Source organism: Cyphomyrmex costatus, unplaced genomic scaffold (genome assembly GCF_001594065.2).
Source record: "Cyphomyrmex costatus isolate MS0001 unplaced genomic scaffold, Ccosl1.0 scaffold521, whole genome shotgun sequence".
Classification (NCBI taxonomy): Eukaryota; Metazoa; Arthropoda; class Insecta; order Hymenoptera; family Formicidae; genus Cyphomyrmex; species Cyphomyrmex costatus.
In genome coordinates this window covers 107,003-133,225 of record NW_017279446.1, presented here as the reverse complement: position 1 = coordinate 133,225, position 26,223 = coordinate 107,003, and the positions used below count along the sequence as shown (strand labels likewise).

Sequence of the window (26,223 nt, the reverse complement as noted above, 5' to 3'; positions counted from 1 at the left end):
TATCTAAAAGTTAAATATGTTTTAGACATATAAGACATCGCTATATAAAAGACTTCTTTTAGATATCTTATATGTATAACGTAAATGTTATCTGGGCAATTATTTTGTTTTACGCAGCAAAAATTAATCTTGCACAAAAGAAATCAGTATTTCGATTGTCGACATTCACACAATATGTTAATATTATTTAAAAACAGATAAATATATATTGCCTATTTTACAACTATTTGTTTATTTTAAAATAATAATGTATTGTGTGAACATGGACAACGTACTTTTATAGATCCTGAGATCTTTTGTGAAAGATTTGCTCGTATAGAATTTATTATATTGACACAGTATTACAGGTTTTTACTTTTGAAATTGTAATTGACGTTAACATTGAGAATAATCCGATCGAGATTAAAATGTATGTGGTAAAATTTATTAGTTATTTAAATCTTTAGCATATTAATGACCTTCCTCGATTCAATCTTGTCATTTTAATTTAAAATTATTTGAACTTTTCACTATTTAAATTTTATTATTAATTATATTACCTCTTTATTGAGGCGGGTTTTGTACTCATTCCATGTTTTCTGTCGGGACTTTGTAAGTGTTTTTTCTTTCTAAAAATAAAAAATTATGGTAATTATGCACTATAGGGGACCAAGTTCCGATGACCTTGAGCTTGACATATGTTGTCAAGGTCATGATTCTGAGCAACTTTGCCTTAATAACTAGGTGGCGGACTCTTATAGTTTTTGAGATATTAAGCGTTGAAGTTATTTTTAACAGTAGTGAAACCTACTGGGTAAATGTTTCGCTTTACACAGTCAACCTCAAATGACTTTCGAGTAACCTTGATCTTGACCTTGACCCTCAAGAAGGTCAAGGTCATTGACCATTCCCGTCGCTCGTCCTTCGTTAAAAAGTTATTAACAATCATAGTTCTAAAATATACGTTTCATTTCTGCTATATACGTATGATATCAAGTACTATTCTACACCTTTCTCTGTTCAGAAACGTTAAACTTTCCACGCGATGTTACTTTCACTCCCCCCCCCCTGCACAGGGGCACAGGACTTCTACGATTATACTGTTGCTATGATAGTACTGTCGGGGCAGACCTCTGTAACGGTGTGGGTGCGGGGGGGTTTAATAAAAATTTAATAAAATTCAAAAACAAACGTTTCGACCTTAATTAGGTCATTCTCAATGTTAAGAACTATCGTTAACGATGTACAATGATATTATAAAAATTAAAACGAATACATAATCAAATACGAAAAAAACATGTATAAAAATTCTGTAATATGGGTATTTTCAATCTCACTCGCTATTAAAGACATAATTATATCGGCGCAAAAAGTCGAGAGTCCATCAACAAAGCAAGACATCAAATAATGTAAATTGTGACTCCACATTTCTTGTAATATCGTATCAAGTTAGAACAATGCGAATAGAGACCCATTTTAAGATGTTGATAATAAACAATTTAAAATCAGAACTCTGCTTAAATATGATTGCAATGCATAGAACTTTGTGAGAACTAACCAAAACTGCCGTTGAAACTGATAGAAATAGTCAGCACGTCACTTTTTCTACAAGTGTCGTGCTGGACTCAGGTATTAAAAAATTGATTAAAAATATGTAGAGGCCGGAACTCTGCTTCTAAATGATCGCAATGCATAGAACTCTGTGAGAACTAACCAAAACTGCCGTTGAAACTGATAGAAATGGTCAGCACGTCACTCTTTCTACAAGTGTCGTGCTGGACTCATGTAGTAAAAAATTGATTTAAAATATTTAGGGGCCAGAACTCTGCTTAAATATGATTGCAATGCATAGAACTCTGTGAGAACTAACCAAAACTGCCGTTGAAACTGATAGAAATAGTCAGCACGTCACTTTTTCTACAAGTGTCGTGCTGGACTCAGGTATTAAAAAATTGATTAAAAATATGTAGAGGCCGGAACTCTGCTTCTAAATGATTGCAATGCATAGAACTCTGTGAGATCTAACGAGAATTGCCGTCGAAACTGATAGAAATAGTCAGCACGTCACTTTTTCTAGAAGTTTTATGCCATTTTCTATATATATGATGTATAAAAATTGTTAAATGTCGTTATTTTGTTTTGAAAATGCATATCTTAGTAGATTTTTAGTAGAACTATCGGGAACTGTTGCTAAAAGTGGAAATATTTACTTTTTTCTCATACTTTAGAGGAAAACTGTCGTGCCAGATTCGCGAAGTTAGCACGCCATATTTTCAATTTTAGTTTTTCCATATTAAAACTGCGGAACTATTTTTTATTTTTAGGTAGAACTGTAGAACTATGAAAAGTGCTACTGGAACTGTTGTCATTTTTTTGATATCGATAGAATGTCGTGCCAGCTTCACAGATCCGACTGAAGCTCGTTTTAGAGCTATAAATCATTCTAATGTTAATCATTTGTCTGAAAAACTTTATATAAAGGAAAAACTTAAATGGAAAAATATTTTGGAAAGATTAATAGCCATTATTCAATATCTAGCCGAACATAATATGGCATTAAGAAGTTCATCTGATTTGCTGAATACACCAAATAATAGGAATTTTTTAGGCCTTGTAGAACTTATGGCTCGGTATGATTCTGTCCTAATGGAACATGTAAGTTATGTTAAAGCAGCAAGACATAGAGTTACCTATTTAAGTAAAGATACACAAAACGAACTTATATCTCTGATGGGTAATCGAATCAGAAATACTCTGATCGATCGAATAAAAACTGCTAAGTATTTTTCTGTTATTTTGGATTGCACCCTCAGACACTTCTCATGAGGAGCAACTTTCCTGCATCATACGATATATTTATATACACAACGGTGAAATACAAATATGTGAAAGTTTTACTGGGTTTTTGGTGGTTAAAGATACTAGCGGATTAGGATTGGCTACAACTCTAAAACAATATCTGAATGATTGTGGACTTGATTTTACAAACTGTAGGGGACAAGGATATGATAATGGAGCAAACACGAAAGGATTCAAATCCGGTGTGCAAGCCCAACTTTTACGAGAGAATCGAAAAGCTTTTTTTACACCATATGGCTGTCATAATTTAAATCTCGTGTTGGCAGATATTGCTAACGTTTCTCCGAAGGCTGTTACATTTTTTGGTGTAATTCAACGACTTTATACATTTTTGTCAGCTTCTAACTGTAGATATGATATAACCAAGAAACATTTAAAGCTTACGCCAAAAACACTATCTGATACTTGATAGGAATGCCGTGTAGAAAGTGTAAAAGCTGTACGGTTCCAAATCAAAAAGTTTGTACAAATATTTGAAGAAATTTTAACCGAACCTAAAGATGCGAAAACTTACAGCGAAGCTACTTCTTTATTGAAAGAAATTCAATCTTTTCCATTCATATTATCAGTTATTATATAGTATGAATTACTTGTAAAAGTTAACAGAGTAAGTAAAATACTTCAGCAAAAGGATATGCAAATAGATGTGACTATATCATTTCATGATAATCTACTCAAAGAATTATCAACTTTTAGAGAAAATGGATATTACGAGTGTATGAGAACTGCGAAAGTTATTGCAGAAGAAAATAATATAATTCCTCATTTCCCTCAAAGACGAGTTACTAGATCGAAACGACAATTTGATTATGAAAGCGTCGATGAGTCAATAAAAAATGAAGAACAATTTCGCATAGAATATTTTCTCCTCGTTATCGACCAAGCCATTGAATTATTTAAGGAACGTTTTAAACTGTACGAAGATCTCAGGAATAACTTTGGATTTCTCTTTAATTTCAAAAAATAAAAAATTTATTCGAAGAAGACTTGTTAAAAAACTACAATAACTTCCATATTCTTTTACAAGATGGACAGATTTCTGATATAGATGGAACAGATCTATTTGAAGAATTGTCATGTTTTATTCAAGTAGTTCCAGAAAACAATCAAAGTTATCTTTTAGATATCCTGAAATATCTGATTGAATTAAAACTAAATCTAGTCTATCCAAATATTTATATTTCGGTTAGAATTTTATTAACTTTACCAGTAACAATTGCTACTGCTGAAAGGAGCTTCTCAAAATTAAAACTGATAAAAAACTACTTACGCTCAAATACATCGCAAGAAAGACTACTGGGATTAGCGATGATGTCAATAGAAAGAGAAATATCACATGAGACTGATTTTTCCAATGTGATTAACGACTTTGCTTCAGCAAAAGCGAGAAAAATTCGTTTTTAAGATTATTTTATCTTCAAAGGTTTTATTTTATCAAAGATTTTATTATAAAGTATTTTATTGTTGACACGAAATATTTTATTATAAAATAGTAATATAAAACATTAAACTTTTAAGTTTATTTTATTTTATGTTATTTTATATTTATTTTATATATTTGAAATAAAATAATTATGATTTGAAATAAATTATTACATTTTCAAGAATCAGTCCCGTATTTTTATGCACCCAGCCCCGCATTACCTAGCGCCGGCCCTGCGTACCTACACAGTGTATATTGCGTCTTGTTCACAACAATTTTTTATCAACTTCGACTCCGCAATTCCCTCCGCAATGACAATACAATAAATTCTGACACATGCGTTCTCGTCTAGTATCTGTTCAATATTTGTACTACTACTGACTTGGTTTGGAGCCATAACGTTTGGCTGATATGACGATCGGGATGGCAATGAAAGCAATTGAAGCGCTTCATGTGCCATATTTAGATGAGGCAACTACACAATCGAAGATATGTTGCTCGCAATAGCGGCGTAGCTCTCAATTTTATTGATAAGAAATGTATTTTATTGTTAGCACAAGATCGATCACAATCGTTCCATTTATTTCTGTTCCTAAATTTCGAAGATTTGTCATAATAAATTAAACTAGACCACTAAAAATACATTAAATAAGTAAAGAAACGCTGCAGTTGAAGTCAGATCTTGATGTCTAATAATATTTTTATGTTATCAATGAATTTTTAATCCTTTGAGAATCCTCTTTCCTAATAAAGAAACTTAAAAAATCTTGTTTTCTGAAGACTTGGAGTCGTTGAATTCTATTTTGGACTTAGAGAGGATTCTAATATTTATTAATAAAACATTGTTAATGTTTTCTAATATTGTCTAATATTTATATTTCAAAAAATTTATCTTATTATCGAAAATTTCTGTTTTCGGAATTACTTGATATTGCTGAGTTTGAAAGTATTTGAAAATATCGAATTTAAAAGAAAGATAAGAACGAATTCATAAATGCCATTATGTTTGTCTTATCTTCGATGTTTTTTAAATTTACCAATTCAATATACAAACAGACCTATGGGACACCTATGGACTCACCGTTGTCTCCGATTGTAGCTGATTTAGTTTTACAGGACTTGGAAGAAAAAGCTTTAAATTTACTAAGTTTCAATATGTCATTTTATTTTTGTTATGTGGATGATATAATTTTGGCAGCCCCTGAGGACAACATTATGGTTATTTTTGATACTTTTAATAGCATTCATGAACGATTACAGTTCACAATAGAATATGAGCATAATCATTGTATAAGTCTTTTGTATTTGTTATTGCGATTGTGGAAGATGGTAGTATAACAATTGATTGGTTTCATGAGAGAACTTTTTCTGGGAGATATTTATCTTATTTGTCTAACCACCCTCTTTGGCACAAAATAGGCGCAATTTACGGCCTGATGGACAGAGGGATATTACTATCACATCCTAAATTTCATCAGAAAAATTTAGAAAAATGTATTTCAATTCTTTTAAATAATGGATATCCGATGGAATTAATTTTCAAACAATTTAGTATACGAATTAAAAATTTGATACAAACTAAAAAAATTACTTCCACATTCAGTTACAACTCGGAAGAAAATAATAAAGATTTAAATAAGAAAAAGTTCATCGTATTTCCATTTATAAACAGTGTAACATATTCAATTACTCATATGTTCAATGAATCAGTCTATAATATTGGTTACAGGTGTTTGAATAAATTGGATGGATTTATTAAAGTTCTTAAAGATAAGAAAGAAAGAGGTAACAGTAATAATGTTGTATATAAAATTCCATGTGAGAACTGTAATGTGACTTAAATGTGGGACAGACAAAGAGAAAATTAAGTACTAGAGTAAATGAACATATAAATAATAGAAAACTTGATGCATCTAGACATTCAGTTTTAACAAACCATGCATTCGAGAGCAATCATGCCTTTGACTGGAAGAATACGAAAATTATGGACTCCGAATCTAATTATAATAAGAGATTACCCGTGTAGAAATCCATCTAGTAAACTTGAGTTACGACCTAGTCACTAGACAGCATCCACTAGTTAAGTATTCTATCTAGTCACTGGACAGACATTTTTTTATTATAAAATAATATGTCTACAGACTGTATAGTAATTAAGACATAAGACTGACATGTTAATTTCAGCATAGTCACTAGATAGATTTCTTAATATGAAAAAATCTGTCTAGTCACTAGACAGTAATTAAGATGCAAGACATACATTACAATTTCTATGCAGCTACTAGACAGATTTTTTAATATGGAAAAATATGTCTAGTCACTACATAGTAATCAACACGTAAGACCGACATGATAATTTCTGTCTAGTCACTAGATAGATTTCTTAATATGTGAAAATCTGTCTAGTCACTGGACAGTAATTAAGATGCAAGACATACATTACAATTTCTATGCAGCTACTAGACAGATTTTTTTAATATGGAAAAATATGTCTAGTCACTACATAGTAATTAATAAGTAAGACCAATATGATAATTTCTGTCTAGTCACTAGATAGATTTCTTAATATGAAAAAATCTGTTTAGTAACTAGTCAGTAATTATGATGCAAGACATCCTTTTCAATTTCTACGCAGCTACTAGACAAATTTCTTTATTATGAAAGAATATGTCTCGTCATTACATAGTTCTTAATATAAAGAAATCTGTCAGTAATCTAGTCAATACTGTAAGACCTTTCTTTATTATCTTATATTATAAATTCTTTTAATTGAGGGTCTGATTGTGAGGGCTGATGTCAGGAAAGACGAATTGTTATTTCAAATAAAAGTCAACTTGTTAACACTGTAACACACACACTGAATTTATTCATTTATAGTTATAAACTTGTGTTCGCCTATGTCACATATAGGTCGAGAGAATATACAAATGTACCTAACAGAATGCACTGGCGAGCCGAATGTAAGACCGAATGTCTATGCGAATATACATGATACGAATGTCTGTGCGAAGACTTGTACGACACACGTGTAGAACACTGTACGAATGTATGTGACACGGCCGTTACCGAATATCCGTGCGCGGCGCGTTAACGAACGACTAATTGAGCGTTTATTTGCTCCGAAATGAATAGCGTTGTTATATGCTTCACTAATTTACCGAAGAAAGACTATCGGCACGGGCCTACTCATGACTCAACTTTTCTAAGGCTTGACGAAAGATCGGATTAAGTGCTTCTCGCGAATGATCCGCACTCGACCGAGTTCTACTACTGAGTCCCTTCTTTTCGCATATTCTCGCGGCACTCGCTGTGTGCCGAAAATTCTAGAATCCCACGCTTCGCTCGCGTGATCACCTGTTTCGACGCTTTAACTAAAGCTTCTCAACAGCTGATGACTGTAAACATAAGTAAGGACATTTCATCCTTGGTATAATACGACCATATATGGTAATGAAATATTTCCTACGATTGTCGACATAATTCTCGCAGAACATGTTATGCTTCTCGAAATTTCTTACAATACTATCTGGTTACTAGATATTAAATATTATTTATATTGAGTAACATATATGGACAATTCGAAACATCTATCGACTGTGTAGCAGTGGAGCAGTACGTTAGGTGATCAACTCAGAAGCTGGAGTCCCGGGTTCAAATCCTACCAGGTATGTAAAAGACTTTTATCAAGGTGTATGATATATATATTTTCAGGAATAGGAGCAGACCCATCATTGGGCCCGCTCAGCACTTGTTCAAGAAGAGTATAATAAAAAATGGAGAGAAAATGGTAAATTAATAAAAACTATCTAGTGACTAGATAGAAAATATGAATAAGCAAAATTGACCAAATAAAATGTTTTTTTAAATTTATATTCGCTATCTAGCTACTAACTAATTTTTTCTATATAGCTACTAGATAATTTTTTCTGTCTACCTACAAGCTAATTTTTCGTATACAGCTACTAGGAGAGGTGAGCGTTACATTTTACGTCTAGTCACTAGCTAATTTTTTCTGTATAGCTACTAACTAGTTTTCCGTGTACAGCTACTAGGAGAGGTGAGCGTTACATTTTACGTCTAGCCACTAACTAATTTTTTTTCTAGAGCTACTAGTTAGTTTTCCGTGTACAGCTACTAGGAGAGGTGAGCGTTAAATTTTACGTCTAGCCACTAGCTAATTTTTTCTGTACAGCTACTAGCTAGTTTTCTGTGTACATCTACTAGGAGAGGTGAGCGTTACATTTTACGTCTAGCCACTAGCTAATTTTTTCCATACAGCTACTAGCTCATTTTTACATTTTACGTCTAGCCACTAGCTAATTTTCTCTATCTAGCTACTAGCTAATTTTTTCTGTCTAGCTACTAGCTGATTTTCCGTATACAGCTGCTGGAAGAAGTGAGCGTTACATTTTCCGCATAGTAACTATCTAGAGACACTAGCTAGTAGCTAGATAAGACACAACTTTTCTATCTAGTAACTGGATCAACACGAGGTTGAATTTCTACACGGGTAATATCAAAGACATTACATATAAAAGAACAGTTAAATGGTATTAATTTGAAAAAGGATACTGAATCTCTCGGTGATATATATGTTCATTTGCTTAATCCTTTCAGTCACAGCGGGACACCAGTGTCCCACCTACATGCTAGCCATTTTTCAATGTTTATGAGCAGTTCGTTACCGATTTCGTTGCGGTTTTTTGTTCCTGGCCTTCTTAAGATTCAAATAAATGTTAAAAAATAATAATATTGCATAATTGTTTAAAAGAATTATTGCTAATGACGAATTATTAAAAAAAAAAAGCATAATTTTTAAAAGAAATTCATGCCAGAATGAACTAATCTCTACTATTGCTTGCAACTTTGTATATAGAGGTTTTCGAGGTCGCTGATTACGAATCCGGTGTCAGATTTTCAAAATTCAAAATGGCGGATCCAATATGGCCGACCAAAATTTTGAAAAACGGTAATTTTTTCTGATATTTGGTTTACAGGGGTTTTTGGGGCCGCTGATCACGAATCCGGTGTCCGATTTACCAAAATTCAAAATGGCGGATCCAATATGGCCGACCAAAATTTTGAAAAACGGTAATTTTTTCTGATATTTGGTATACAGGGGTTTTTGGGGCCGCTGATCACGAATCCGGTATCCGAATTACAAAATTAAAACCGACGGATCCAATATGGCCGACCAAAGTTTAAAAAAAAAGTAATTTTATCTTATATTTGGTGTACAGGAGTTGTTAAAGTCGTTGATGACGCATCTGCAGTCATATTTGAAAATTTAGATTGGCCGAGCTGATATAGCAGACGAAAATAAAAAAATTATATTTGATCAGAAATTTGATCTGTGGGGTTTTTTGAGTATTTGATCACAAATGATTGAAATATTCCAGATTTCTATAAAAGTGCGTGTGTGTCGATATCTGTCGTTTATAATTACGAATTAATTTAAAACTTCGTTTTGTGTTATTTTTGTAAATTTTTTAGACAACCGCTCTCAGTCAAAATCAGACGCACGAACGAGGACGTGACAGTTGAAGTATCCATTTTTTGTGTGTTTTTATGACTTTTATAATTTATTTTATTTTTATGATTTTTTAAATTTTGGTCGGCCATATTGGATCCGCCATTTTGAATTTTGAAAATCTGACACCGGATTCGTAATCAGCGGCCCCAAAAACCCCCGTATACCAAATATCAGAAAAAATTACCGTTTTTCAAAATTTTGGTCGGCCATATTGGATCCGCCATTTTGAATTTTGTAAATCGAACACCGGATTCGTAATCAGCGGCCCCAAAAACCCCTAGATAGACAAGTAACATAGAAAACCGATCGCTCGAAAAATTCGTGACTGAAAAGGTTAAACGTGTTTCTGATGATGGATAGAAATGTAAATATGTGGGTGGGGTGGGGGGGGTTTGGTTGACTTGATATGTATTGAATCTTTGTCACTAACGTGTTACCATCTGCACAGTTAGGACATATAGTGTGGTCGTAATAATTTTGGATATCTTTAGAGGAAATTGGTTTCATCTGTTAAGGAGTTTTTTTACGGCTGATGAGGACTCTGTGAAGTCGAAACTTACCATATATTAACTTTATCATTATAATAAATAGATATATTTAACAACCATTATTGTTCAATTTATTCTTGACCTGGGAGGTTTATTGTTAATTTTAATAGAATTTAAAAATAATAATTTCTAATAATGAAGGATCGAGTGTCACAGGGCTCATAATCAGAGTTTGGAAGTTAGTACTAATAACGTTTATATATCATTAATGAGCTTCAAATAAAGCGAAACTGAAAACTATGTTATTTTCAATTAAGAATTGAATGAGCAATTTACAAAATAAGAAGCTGTGATTCTAAACGGAGTTACTGTTCACAAAGGATTAAAGAACCCTTGAAATCAATCCTCCAGAACTGGAACCACAATTTACCATATATCGTAGTTACTAATATTAGGAGACTCATTTAATATATTTATGTTGATTAAAAAACATTAATTAATAAATTAATATGTGCTTATATAAATTAAAAAATTTTTTTTTATTCCCTTAAAAAACATTAATTAATTTTAAGAAACCAAAATAATATCATATACATTTATTTAATTGTATTTATACTAATGTTCTCACTTTCACTTTGTACTAATATCCATTTTCCCGAGTAGAAATATATCCGATGTACCATGAGGTCCTGATAAAGTTTTCTTCGGATCTACCATAGTAGGGTTGGCCCGATTAGGTTATGTACAGAACCGAATGAACTTTTTCCTTATTACTAGTTATCGAGGTCATTTCGGTCGGGTTTTGATAAGAACCCTCTGGGGAATGTCTTAATGTAAATATAAAAAGTCCAATGAGGCCACGATTGTACGTATCCTCAGCAGAATCCGATCACGTACTAACAAGGGAACACAACGTGTTGGATCTCACCGATTTAAATGAGCTTTTAGTATGTTGTTCTATAGACAAAAATAAGAGACACGTATTTTTTTTATACGTGCGGAGTCGCATGTTAAGGGGGTGAAATCCTCCCTTGAAGAAAATCGGTTTTTTTTCTTTCGAAGCGAATATCTTCGAAACTATAAGAGATAGAAAAAAATTTCTACAATAAAAATTGAATGGTTGCAAGAGTACTTTACAACTATAATAAAAAAAATTTTTTTATATTTATTTATTGTATACCCCCACCCTCCACTCTAATTTTCAAAAATTTTTTAATTCTTTATATGACGAAAATTAAAGAGAATTTTACGCTGAAAACAACGATGTGTATTTAAATCACGTTCCGAAAATCCATTTTTTAGATATGAACGAAAACGTCTCTTTATATGCGCTCCATACGCATTCGTACCGCGTTAGGAGCACAAGATACCGTTCAATGAATACAGTCCAGTACGCATTATTACCGTACTTGCTATTATTATAAGAGCTTTTTACAATAATGTTATAATAATAATAATAATAATAATAATAATAACAACAGTAATAGTAATAGTGATCTTGCTCAACTTTCGAAACCAGTCAAATGTTTTTGATATTTAATATATACAAAAATGTACCTCGGGCAATTAAAATCAAAGTGTGAATAATTGTCTACTTCCAATATGATAATTATTACAAGAAAGATACAAAAAAGTTTTTATTGTCTATTTCATAATAAATAACTACAGTGAAAAAAAAGATTTGCTGCTGCAGGAAAAAATTGGTTGAATAAGGCATAGCATTTTTATAATAATTGATTGCAGCAGCCAATCTTTTGTTGTGTTACTAACACAACCAAAAATTGGCTGTTGCAACTAAAATGCTATGCCATATTCAACCAATTTTTTGCTACTGCAGCCAATCCTTTTTTTCAGTATATTTCATAATAAATAACATTGGAAAAAAATCTTGTACAATGTATAAATAACGTTTGTTCCTACAAATATATTTAAAAAATGTGTAATCAAATTATATATATATATATACAGGGTGTCCAGGAAAGAGACGATTTCCTTTTAAAGGGAGATTCTTGTGATAATTTTAAGACGAAAATTCTAATACCAAAATGTTGAGGCTATAATAACTTTTGAATTATAAGCGTTTAAAATTAACGAATCATATCGTCTAAAGTTGGCGCGCTCAGGAGCGGCATAACGCAAAGTACTAAACGCGAAAACTTATCACTTCTTTTGTCAATATTGATTTTAAGAGATTACATATATGAATATAAGATTTTATTCTATTGATGTTTCTATAAATGCATTATTCAAATATACTTTAAACATTTTGATCCTGACGTACGGGCTTTATTTATCAGATTAAGAAAAACATTCGGTCTTGGAGCTCTACGATTTGGAAATTGTTTTGCGTATCTGCGCGCAGCTTCGTGTGAATTCTGATTACTTGCGCCATAAATAAGGAACATATCGCAATATTCTTGTATAGTCCATATTGTATTCATTAAACACGAAGAAATAAATATTCAATGATATTTCTTATTATTACTACATAATATGACGAAGAGACTAATTTCACACGTAAAGAAAGTTGTGAAGTTATGAGCAGATATGCAAAACAACTTTCAATAAGTCAGCTTTCGCGTTTAGACTTTGCGTTGTGCCGCTCCTGAGCGCGCCAACTTTAGACGATATGATTCGTTAATTTTAAACGCTTATAATTCAAAAGTTATTATAGCCTCAACATTTTGGCATTAGAATTTTTGTTTTAAAATTATCTCAAGAATCTCTCCCTAAAAGGAAATCGTCTCTTTCCTGGACACCCTGTATATATATAAATACACTGTTACATCAAATCCTAAAGTTAAATTAAAAAAGTAAATAAAAGGTATATAATTATTACAATTAAAACAAAAAAAGAAAATATAAAAAGCAAAAAAAATTTTAAAAGTTAATACTTACTGATACAGTTCTGTATTACTCTCACAACTGGTAGTACTTATCAAATCAAAATTTCGCGAAACTGCGAAGTTGCGACGATTTGCGCCTTTTATACTTATGTTCAACAACATACGCGGACTGTGCGTGAGCATATCTATTTTTCTTCTAATAGTAATAATACGACGCAATATTTTGTAATATATTATTTGGCACGGTAGTGTCTCACAATCAGCGGTAAACCAAGCCAATCGACACTGCTGTAACTACTTTTTTACGGGCCATATTAACGTTAACATTGAACACTGCAAGTAGCTGCTGTACGATTAAAATGAAAAATGCAATATTTACAAAGATATCAATTTCTTCATTCACACTTCGATTTTAATTACCCGAGGTACATTTTTGTATATATTTAATATCAAAAACATTTGACTGGTTTCGAAAGTTGAACAAGATCACTATTACTACTATTACTGTTGTTATTATTATTATTATTATTATTAAAAACAAATAATATAGAGAAGAAGGGCAATAAGCCAATAATATCGTTAAAATCTTTAAATTAATCTAATATATTGCGAAGAATATCACGTAATTATGGCGTTTCGTCCCAGCTTCCACTACTGGACTCATCAGTAAGGTATTGTAGTGGAAGCCTACCTTACAATTAGACGCCTGTTAAAGTTATTAAATTGAGAATCTATATATACAGATATACGCGTATCCAAGCACTTGTGAGAATTTTTGCGAATGTCTATAGACCTCTGATGGCGAGTAGTGGAAGCTGGGACGAAACGCCATAATTACGTGATATTCTTCGCAATATATTAGATTAATTTAAAGATTTTAACGATATTATTGGCTCATTGCCCTTCTTCACTACATTATTTGTTTTTAAAAACATATTGAGCCTTATCTCAATGTACATTATTATTATTATTATTATTATTATTATATTGTAAAAAGCTCTTATAATAATAATAGCTAGTACGATAATAATGCGTACTGGACTGTATTCATTGAACGGTATCTTGTGCTCCCAACGCGGTACGAATAAGCATATAAAGAGACGTTTTCGTTCATATCTAAAAAATGGATTTTCGGAACGTGATTTAAATACACATCGTTGTTTTCAGCGTAAAATTCTCTTTAATTTTCGTCATATAAAGAATTAAAAAATTTTTGAAAATTAGAGTGGAGGGTGGGGGTATACAATAAATAAATATAAAAAAATTTTGTTTTATTATAGTTGTAAAGTACTCTTGCAACCATTCAATTTTTATTGTAGAAATTTTTTTCTATCTCTTATAGTTTCGAAGATATTCGCTTCGAAAGAAAAAAACCGATTTTCTTCAAGGGAGGATTTCACCCCCTTAACATGCGACTCCGCACGTATAAAAAAATACGTGTCTCTTATTTTTGTTTATAGAACAACATACTAAAAGCTCATTTAAATCGGTGAGATCCAACACGTTGTGTTCCCTTGTAAGTGAAGTTGGCCTGATCTGTTCCTGATCCGGACCTTATCATTTAACAATAAATTTCAGTACATGCATTTGTCGCACGATAGCACTAGTGTATGTTTCCAAACATACAGGAATTCTTAACCTCTTGGTTTTTGACTCTAGTGGATCAGCGGAAGATTATATTAATCAATGTTTTATTGTGATAAATAATTGTGATTAGTTCTTCACTCTGATACGTCAGTGATACATATTATTAATCAAAATTTTATTGGTGCAATAAATGAATGTTATCATGGATTCTTTCAATCCACGAATGTTGAGGATTCGTGAATTCACTCGTTTACGAGTTCAGAGATTCAAAGCAGCTCGTAGATATTTTCAACAATGTAACAATCGACTTGCAGATGTATTAGTAGCTGAACAGGAAACACCATTATTCTTTGACGATGCTACTGGAGCTACTGCTGTTTCTGACCGGAAAGCATCATCATCATTAATTGAAGATGCTTCTGAAAATATTGTTTCAGAAGTAAAAGATAGCATCAACATAACGTAGATCACCTGAAAACAATAATGAACTGAATGATGACGTAGATACTGGAGGAGTAGAGTCTGCAGATAATGAAGAGGTCAGTGCATCGGAAGAAGAATTAATAATTAACGATGATGAAAATGAACACTTTGATGAAGTTGAAGAAATCAGGCAATGGGCATTGTTAACTCCAGCTATTCCCCATATTCGTTTAGATGGGCTTTTACAAATTTTACGACAGCGTTTACTTCCTGATTTACCTAAAACTTCAAAAACATTCCTACAAACTGAGATGGCAAATCATAAAATTGAACGTTTCGGTATAAATAGTGAATTTGTGTATTTTGGCATTGAGAAATACATTCGACAAATTATTAATGTGAATGTGCACGAAGACAATATAGTTGAATTAATATTCAATATTGATGGAATACCATTATATCGATCAAGCTCAAAACAATTTTGGCCAATTTTAGGTAAAATTTTTCATCGCCGTGATATTTATAAATCATTTCCTATAGCTATTTACTCAGGTAATGAGAAGCCTGATAATTTAGAAAATGATTTAGAACGTTTTATCAATGAGTTATATCAATTGCAACAAAACGGAATTTCTATCGATGACCGATTATTCAGTATTAGAATAAAAGCTTTTACATGCGACAGGCCAGCTCGGGCCTTCTTAAAGTGCATTAAAAATCATGGAGCATACTGGGCTTGTGAACGATGTACCATAAAGGGCAGAAGAGTTAACGGTCGAACTATTTATCCTCTTGGTGAAGGTGAAGAAAGAAATAATTATTCATTCCGACAACAAAGTAATCCAGAACATCATCGGGGAATTACGCCTTTAATAAACATCGATCCGTCCATCGATATGGTGCAAGATTTTGTTCTTGACTCTATGCATCTATTGTATTTTGGTGCAATGAAAAAATTATTAGATTATTGGCTAGTTGGAAAGTCAACTTGTCGATTGAGTCAAAATATTAAATATCAACTTCCTCTTTTCATGACGAAATTACAATCCCAAATTCCAAAGAAATTTCAACGTACTACCAGATCAATGGCTCAAATAGAAAATTTTAAAGCCACTGAGTTTCAATTTTTATTACTTATGCTGGACCGGTAATCTTCAAAAAAGTATTAGCAAAACATGTTTATGACCATTTTTTGCTACTTCATGTAGCCTGCCGTTTATTAAACTCAAAGGATCAAGCTGTTATATACCTTGATAGTACAAAGTCATTCATGAGAGATTTTGTTCGATTGGCACCTTTAATTTATGGAGAGTCATGTCTTACAGGTAGAGCTGTGCGCCGCCATGCCACGCCGCCGCCGCCGGTGGAACTAGATACGCCGCCGCCGCCGAACATTTTAGTAGTCATGCCGCGGCGTGCGAATCTCACTCTGATTGGCTCGAAAAGGTAGATTGACAATAACAGGAAGATCAAAGCTGTAGGCTGCAGCAGTGTCTCTCTAACCTTATCTAAGCGCCATGTGCCCCAAACCAATCAGAGTGCGATTCGGATCACGTGATAAGTTGGCGACTCTCTGATTACAAGCTCTCTACCTCTACTTGATATTATCAAGTTGATAACGATGGCAACTGCCGCGGCGCATATGCATACTTGTCTTTGGTTTTTTTTTATTCATTTCGGCTCGTTTCGACTATATCCCAAATCACAAGGGTGAAGTGTCAAATTGGTAATTATACATAGTTAGAAGGTACCCAAATAACAATATGTTATCCAAAAGGTTTCTAAAAGATATCTTATTTTTGAATCTGATAACTTAGAGAAACTTCTTAAAGATCACATAAAGATAACTGAATGTTATCTAATGCGTCGTTTTTTGAGAACAGAAAGATGTCACAAAAATGATATTTAAAAGATTTCTTAAATTGGACATCTTTATGATTAACATATATATTCATATTTATGATGTCTTAAAGAAATCTGTTATATGTTAATATATAAATTTCTTTAAAAAGAGGGTTTACAGGTTATGTTTGCAGGTTTGAATTAATTAATCTTGCCGTTCACTTCATCAGGGCGAGGAATGCACTGATACGTATCTATTAGCGATTTCGGCTGGAAAAATGAGTGTGCACAGGTGCATATTAAAACCGTTGTACACTGTTAATCTACCACCGCGGTAGTACACGGATATAACATATGCACGAACATGTACATTGTACACGGACTTAACATGCACCAGTGTACACTAGTGCGTCCCACCCGAAATTGCTAAGTATCACTGCACCCTCGCCCTGATGAAGTGAATGGCAAGATTATGAATTCACAGAACGTTGGCGCGATAATCTACAAACCTTCTGGCATCTTTGAAACAGAATCTTTCTTAATAACATCAAATGAATTTCTCATAAAAGATATCATAATTATGTCTCGTTTCTGAACTGTCAAAAATCATACAACATATTGATATCTTTTATGAGAGAACAAACTAATATCATTTAGCATGACATCATAAAGATAACAATTTCAAGACATCTCTCAAATCGGATATCTTAAAGAGTTCTCTTGGTAGATTCTCTAATAAATGATTATTATGAGATATCGTTTAGACATCATTTTAAAGATAACTAAATGTTCTCTTGAAAAAGTTCTCTTAAAGTTTTCATTCTGACAAGCATGCTGTCTGGGTATAGGTTCGGGGCGTAGCCGCCCTGAACCTATGTCTTATGCGTGGTCTACAATGAGCAGTAGCAGTAGTGGATTAAGGAATAGGCGTAGAAATCAACAAATCATAGTCGAATGTGAGGAGGACAATTAACTATCATTGGTCGATTTCTACGCCTACTCCTTAATCCACTACTGCTACTGTCCATTGTAGACCACGCATGACTGTCCACACACTCCTCTGTCTACATGGGTTTCGACTAAAAGGACGCATAGTCGAAACCCATGTGCGACAGTACAATTATAGAAATATTAATTTTTAAATTTCGTGATCAGAGAGCATGAAGAAGGCGTACTTATAGTACTGAATGTAGTCGGTATGATAGATTTCCTAATCTGAATACTCGTCAACTTTAACGCTTAAGGGGATCCTTAACGGATTTTACACACAGACGATTACGTGTCATTGACACATCACTACATCAATATTTTACTCACGTACGCCACACATATACATAGATTTTTGTATCGTAATTATATTTTAATTAGACATCTAAATTTAATTTTAAGAACTCCACGCTGTTTCTTCATGCAAACTACGTGCCTGTGGACTACTATTTCTTAAGTACAGATTGCGCAGCTTTTATATAAAACAAATGTTGTTACGACGTGCAACGACGTGACAGCTCTGGAGCGCCATATTGGACTAAAAAATGGTAAAAAAGAACTCAATTTTGAAATTTTTTATCGTTTTCAGCATAGATTCTACCTCACAGGCACGTATTAATCCGTATACTTTAATTCTGTAAAAAGATTTTCGAATCTGTGAATGACAAAAAAAGTATTTACAATACAAAAATTATACGATTTAGTCGGTAATACAGGAGGCTTAAGGATCTCCTTAATATCTCGGTTTGCGGGGCAGAGCGACGCTTATTTCTGCCAGATTCTTTCGTAAAGTACAAAAACGCGTCGAATAAACCTAATTTCATCGATTTTTGAGCTGAGGTAGCTATTCTGTATATGTAATTACCGTCAAATTTTCGAATTAATATATTGAGATTGTGAATATCTATTAATTATAATATAAAAATATGATATATATATACAAAAATATTTTTTTGGATATATAAGTAGATACATGTATAATGTATGTATATAATACGGCGCCGATCGACCCGCCGCCGGCGCCGCCGCCGCCGTGGACAAGAACAATCGGCGCCCGCCGCCGATATTTATAACATCGGCACACAGCTCTACTTACAGGTAACTTTCACAATTTAGTTCATCTTCCAGACGATGTTGCCTATATGGGATGTCCATTATCTAAAATATCAGCATTTTCTTTTGAAAATGCTTTAGGAAATATAAAAAGTATGATTCGAAGCGGAAACAAACCGTTATCGCAAATATGTCGACGTTTACATGAGATTTTTTTCGTTAACACGGAGAAGGCAACTGTACCACCTACAATTTAAGTATTGCGAAAATTAAAGGAAGACGCTTCTGGAAACGTTTTAATAAAAACAATAAAGTACAAAGAATCAATTTTAACTACTAAATCACCTAATAATACAGTGTTATTACGTAATAATAAAATATTACGAATTAATAAGATTTACGCTCCAGCAAATGTCGATAACCAATGCATCCAAATATATGGTACTGTTTTGAAGAAAAAACATTCAATGTTCACTTATCCTTGCAATTCAGAAACTCTGAAAATGTGGGCGGTGACAAAAAAAAGTAAACATCATTTAATATGTGAACTAAATTGTGTTCGTGCTAAAATGGTGGTTTTGGATATTAGTAGTGAAATTAAAGAAAGGATATATGTAATGCCACTTCTCCACATGTAAAACATATATTTTTATATTACTTAAATAAGATGCTATTGTTTAGAGGTGTATTATGAGAATTTGACAATCGCCACATGGAATCTGTTATTAATGCACGTGAAATCACTTTATGGTGATATTTTTAACGAAAATGTAACGATAAAATTTCTACAAGTGATAGGAATGATAATACAGTCTTCTTTAATTAAGTGATAAATGATAATACAGTGAATGATGTATATTGTGAATCCGAACAAAGTGTAAGCGAATTGTCAATAGGAGCAGGACTGTCAATCGGTCGACCTTAGCTTGAATGTTATTGCGTCGAATCGGGAGTTCGCTCTCTCCGATCGTCAACAAACACAATTATTTGGAGACGAAACTGTAAATACGTTCGAATTTCATATTCGATTCTCCTCTCTTCTTCGCTTTTCTCTTACAAGAGTGATTAATTATTACCGAGTGGACTATTACTTGGGTTAAGTATAATACAATAACGACAAAGGTTGGTATAGTACATTGTGTAACGTGTGTGGTAAGTTGTCTATTGCGCGACGCGGGCGCGGGAGCACGAGCGAAGCGAGTGCGTTGCCCCGCGTCCGCGCCGCGCTATAGACAATTAGCACATAAGTTGCACATAGATTTTTTCCTCACGAGTGCACTGTGTTATACAATTATAAATTCGCACGAGCGAAGCGAGTGTGACTTATGGGGTGGTGCGTGGGGCGCAGGAAGCAGGGGGGGTTTCGGGGGGTTCGCAGCCCCCCCCCCGACTAAGAAATAACAATATTAATTATTACACGTTGAAGGACACTTATACAATGGGTGCTTTCCAGCAAGGACAGAATCAGACACTGTGTAACACAGAGAATCATTTCATTCTCGTTTAACGTAGGCAAACAACAGGGATGCAATGATTCACTGTGTTACACAGTGTCTACTTGTGTCGTAGCTGGAAAGCAGCCAATATTAGTTATGACACGTTGAAGGTACTTACAATCTTGGTAAAATGGCCCAGTTCACAAATTTCTGATCTATCGGGACGATATGGCCAGTATCGAAAAGCTGCTACAGGCGACGATTAACAAAAGTGAAATGAAAACAAAAAACGGCGCGACTCGAACGAACACCGAGCGGACGGGCGCCAGCGTCGACGCAGGTTAGGTTTCTCTGTGTTGTTATTGGTGCTACCAGTGTTACCACCCTACCACTGCCTTGCGTTATTTAGGTTTCTCTGTGTTGTTATTCGTGCTACCAGTGCTACCACCCTACCACAGCGTTGCGTTATTTTTCATAACGCAACGCTTTTGCGAAATAACTCAACGGCTTGAGTTATTGGCTATTTACCGCACGCAAAAGCATTGCAGTATAGGGCATATTACGTGCACGCGTGAGGAAAAATTTTTTAAATTATTTTCTCATACTGGATGTATTATAGAACATATTCTTTTGTGTTTAATTAGTGATTATTTTATGCGAATACTTAGTTATTATTTATTTTCAGATGGAATATTTATATAAATTAGTCATCTTCTTAGATATCAAATCGTCGGTTCTTAGTATTGATATTGTGACATCATCGTGGATTTATTGGGATAAGGAGCGAAATTCTCTTGTCAGCAAGTTTATGCCTCCTCCTTATACGGCCGCTAAAAGAATAAAATTGAAAAATTTAATTGAGGCAGGTTACCCTCCAATTAAAACATGGCCATCATTTCGCGTGGAAACACGAGGCAGAGCAAGTAACGTAACTTACAATTTAATTAAACATTTCTTGTAAGCAAATATTGAAATTATAATTATTGTCACAGAAACGTATTCGGAAGCTGAGACTCGTTTAGAACTATTAAAAAAACAAGAGTATGCATTCACTGAAGAAAGTGAAGTTGATGGCCGATCACAATCGATTGAGGATACTGAAGTTTATAAAATGTTATCTAAAACATCTTTTAGAAAAGAACTAGATAATGCTTACCGAAATTTAAAGAAAAACAAGGAAAAGAGTAAACGAAAATTATATCATAAAAATATATGTAAGTCTACTTCTCATGCATTTGTTATATTAAAAACATGTAAAGAGATTGAAATTCTAATTACAAATTCAGAAAATCTATTTTCTATTATTTATCTGTTTGAATAGCTTCATCTTCTGATGACATATCAGAATTCACTACACAGACACATTCACTACAGGATTCAAACGAATCAAATATAGACACTCCAGCAAAAAAAAATGCTAAAATTAAATCCCGAAAAATCAATAACAGAATCTATAACAACTATAGAAGAACATGGTTTTACTAAACAATTAGAGAATAGAATCACAACACGTATGTCTGCTTATTCTTCCTTAATACTTTATAATTTATGTTTCTTCATTATTTTTTATTTTTCACAATGATTCTGATGAATTTTACATAAACAGCTTTACCTAAAAAACAATTGATACCTATTTCTCATCAAGTGAATGATCATCCTTCTACTTCTGCAAATTATATAGAAAACGAACCATTTATGTCTCACGAAGTTCCGAAAGAACAAACATATTTATCTGTCACTGATATGGACATTGAAAATAAAGGTAAAGTAAATATATTTCTTCAAAAATAATATCAAAGATCAATTAATGAATAATATAATTTTCATTCATTTTATTTTTATACTGTAGACTGTGTCCTCAAGCTAGTAAAAAAGGTATATCGGAATTTAAAAACTGAAATTAATATAATTCAAAAGCAATTAGTTCAGTATACAACTGAATTAAATCAAATTAAAAAATCTTTAAACACTGCTTCATCGGCAGGACTATTGTTTGGAGCAGAATCTGAAATAAATGATGATAATGATTTTGTTTTGCCGTGTTCCACATTTGAAATGTTCGACAACTTAGAGGAGAAGCTAACAAAGAATATCAGCAAAAAATAGTGAGTACTAAACCTAAAAGATTTATAAGACTGTGCTCACTAATAACTAAAAATTAATTAGTTTTATTCATTTGCTATACATAAGGATATGTAATCATTTGATGATGTATCATTTTTTAGAAATTTGATTTACTTCGGTCTGTAGATAATAAACAATCGATGACCCGAAACATTGGAGTAATAATACGCAAATTTTTGTGTCAAAAGGTAGCTAAAGGATTCACTACAGTGAAATTAGTACCCGGAAAAAAAATATTTAAAAATACAACTTTATATAGTTGTATCGAAGTAGAGTCCTAGATATCAGAGAAGCGCAACCGGCTTAAGGGTCCTCGAATCGGTTGCCGATAGGTTCCTCGAATCGGTTGCCGATAGGGTCCTCGAATTGATTCCCGATAGGGTCCTCGAATTGATTCCCGATAGGGTCCTTGAATCGGTTCCCGATAGGGATATAGCGTTACCATATACCTAAAGGTCCCGATCGGGTGCACTCATCAGTACCCGATCATTAAGTGAAGCATATCTGATCAGTACCTGATTGGGGCCTTATTATTATTTCTACTCGGGTTTATCATTGACTACGTACTTTTATATTTACATTACGAAAAGATGAGATCTTTATATGATAATAATAATAAACAAACTATTATTAGGACCGTGAAAGTTTCAAACTAAATATCGACGAGAATAAGCCATTTACGATCAAGCTGGATCTTCAATGCTTTTAATATAATCTTTGCGTAAATTTATCTGGAGACAAGGTAGTGTCTCGGCGCTAAGCCAAGCGCCGCGGCACTGCCGTGCCTCCTTTACGCGAAACTGAGAGTTTCGGGGGATTGAGATGATCAGATCTCAGTAACGGCTGAACGGATCAAGTTCTATATACGCTCAATCGATAGCAATTGCTTAAATTGTAAAATAAAAGTGCTTTCATTTTTTCTCTACGTGTCCTACGAGTGAAGATATCGGGACTCAAAGTCTGTTTTAAGTTAAGGTCGTGCACCCGGCAGTATATTTATCCTCACGGTCGGTAACTCAACGACCGCCATAAGCAATTACTAAGGTGATACGCGAGAAGACCGAGCGAGGCGCTGAATGTGTTTCTTATTACTCTCGGTTCTTCGTCGGCTTCGCTGGTGCGGTCGTTGTCGTCTTTTGTCCGCCATATTAAGGAGCCGGCCGGCCAGTTCTGATGAACCACTCGGCCGAGGCGGACGCGTTTCGGTCGGGTGCTTTCTACCGTATATTTTTGAAAGTGTTGCCGACTTTGACCGTGCATTGTTTTGTCCTATTTGTTCGTTTATATATTTTTTGTACGATTTACATTAAAACGATTTTCATTAAAGACGTGATCTGGCAGTATCGCCTTCCCATTATTTGGGAGGCGTGGTGCCATAAGTTTGAATTACTCGATGCGTGTCCGCGGTTGTGCTCGTCTCGATTGCTCGTCATCTTGCACCCTTTGACGACTCGAGCTCTCATGACGCGCGTTGTTGCGACGTGACGACGTCGTAGACGCAGGCGCCCAGATACCGGTCGAGCAACGCCATTCTCGCGGGCATTGCATCATCCGTTCGACAGACATTTTGATGCGATTTTCATTTTTTGACGTGATCTGGCCGTATCGACCTACCTGTTGCTTGGAGGCGAGAGCCATTAAATAAATAAGAAGAAGAAGAAGAAGAAGAGCCGGCCGGCCGTTTTCATTGCTCGTGCGTTCTTTGTGCTAAAGCTAGTCTCGCTCGACCGTTGAGTGATTAAAGATCTTGTGGAGCTTAGAGCTCATGTGAGGTTTGTAGCCGATGTAATTATCAAGTGAGGCTGTGAGCCTATTCAAGTATATTTGGGAGATAAGGATAGCCAGAACTTTCTTGAAGATCGAGGAAAGTGTGCACGACGTATAAGACGTAGGCATACATCGCTTCCACATTTGTGGGAATCAACTGTGTCATTTCCAAGTACCTGAGAGAGAGAGAAAGAGAGATCTAAAGAAAGAGAAAGAAAACGAGATTCAGTCTAAGGATATTTCTCTCGAATCACGCCCAAGGTTAGAGGCTGAAAGCCGATGAAATTTTATTTTCAGTTAGTACCGTTTTTATGTCTGTCTGTCAGCGTGCTGTCTATCAGAGGGAAAGTCATTCAAGCGAATCAGGAACGATTGTGATGCGTCTACACAGCTTTACTGATGTTTTACAATTATCCATTGCTAAATCTAATATTTCTGTAAAATAATTCTTATTGTCATATCTTTTATAAGTCAAAATTCACTTTATTAGTCTTTTTTGTATCATTTATCTCGTTATTCATAAATTCACCTATCTATATTAATGTAATAAATATTTTTGCAAGATTATCAGAATTACACATCCATTCTTTTTAACGTTAAGCATGAGTTCCTGAAATTTTTTAGTGATTGCAAAACGAACCTAGTTAGCTATCGAACAAAGTCCGAATCTGTAAATTTTCACGTTTCATTTTTAAGATACGTCGTCGTCATTATTATTATTGTCATCGTCGACCGCATTCCATTCGGTGTCTTTCTGACATTCCTGCCGCAAGAGGCAAATGTGGCGATAGTCTATACCGCTCGATCGTCATGGGGCATGTGGACTGCGAGCGGAGCGATGAGGTGAGAAGGGTGCAAATTTCGGTTTGTTTTTCGAATAGTTTTCGTCCAGCTTTCGCTGTCCCTCTTGCCATATCACACCGCGCACAGTACAATGCCATTCGACCATCATGGAGCACTTGGACTGCATGCGGTGAGATGAGGTGGGGAGGGGCGGGAAAATGCAACTTTCAGCTGATTTTCGAATCATTTACGACTAGCTTTCGCTGTCCCCCTCACAACACCACAACGCGCATAATATATTATTACGAAAAGCAACTGTTTTACATTTATTTAATAATTTTGTTTTATATATGCGATTGCGTTAACGAATAAAAAATAAATGTTATATTAAAATTGACGCGTTAATATTAGACGGTTAGTGAAAGCCATAGAGATAGTAGTACTAAAGTACGCATTGTCGGAAATTTGAGGAGTGGGGGTAATTCTATCTAGAAAAGGACGCACTCATTTGGAACCGTTTCGTTCTCTCTCGTTTCGCGCATGCGTATAGCCGTATACTCTGAGAGAGGGGATCGAAAGAAAGAATAAGGAATTGAAAGAGCAACCCTTGGCACTGGGAAACCTTTAACCTTATCAAAGTCAATTCTTTGTTTGATTACAAAGAGATCAGGCATGTCCGGTCATGCTTGGAAAGCCAAAAGTTTCTTTCCGCGAGACTTAACTAAACCATGTGAATTTGAATATCTTTATAAGAAACAATCTGTTGGTGCTGGCCAATATGCTCGCATAACTGGAATTATATAGAGGTATAAATAAGAGATTTTTATCATTAATATTTATTGATATTATTCATCGAGAGCCCTTAACCTTATCAAACTCAATTATTTGTTTGATTCCAAAGTGATCAGGCTTAATCAGGCTTGTCCGGTCATGTAATGATGAAACTTTTCTCGTTCGACTCGTTCTTTCTTTCGATCCCCTCTCTCAGAGTATATGGCTATACGCATGCGCGAAACGAGAGAGAACGAAAAGACCCAAATGAGTGCGTCCTTTTCTAGATAGGATTACCCCCACTCCTACAATGCGTACTCTA

The 26,223-nt window shown here is 34.1% G+C and overlaps 1 protein-coding gene across 1 annotated transcript in view; it reads right to left on the bottom strand.

The window, feature by feature from the left end:
- Positions 1-525: 525 nt before the first annotated feature.
- LOC108778867 (uncharacterized) overlaps positions 526-26,223 on the bottom strand; it is a 110,993-nt gene continuing 85,295 nt past the window's right edge. Inside the window, exon 2 of the mRNA XM_018546175.1 lies at positions 526-608. Coding sequence (XP_018401677.1) covers positions 531-608 — 78 coding nt within the window. The 3' untranslated portion in view covers positions 526-530. The remainder of the gene's footprint in view (positions 609-26,223) is intronic.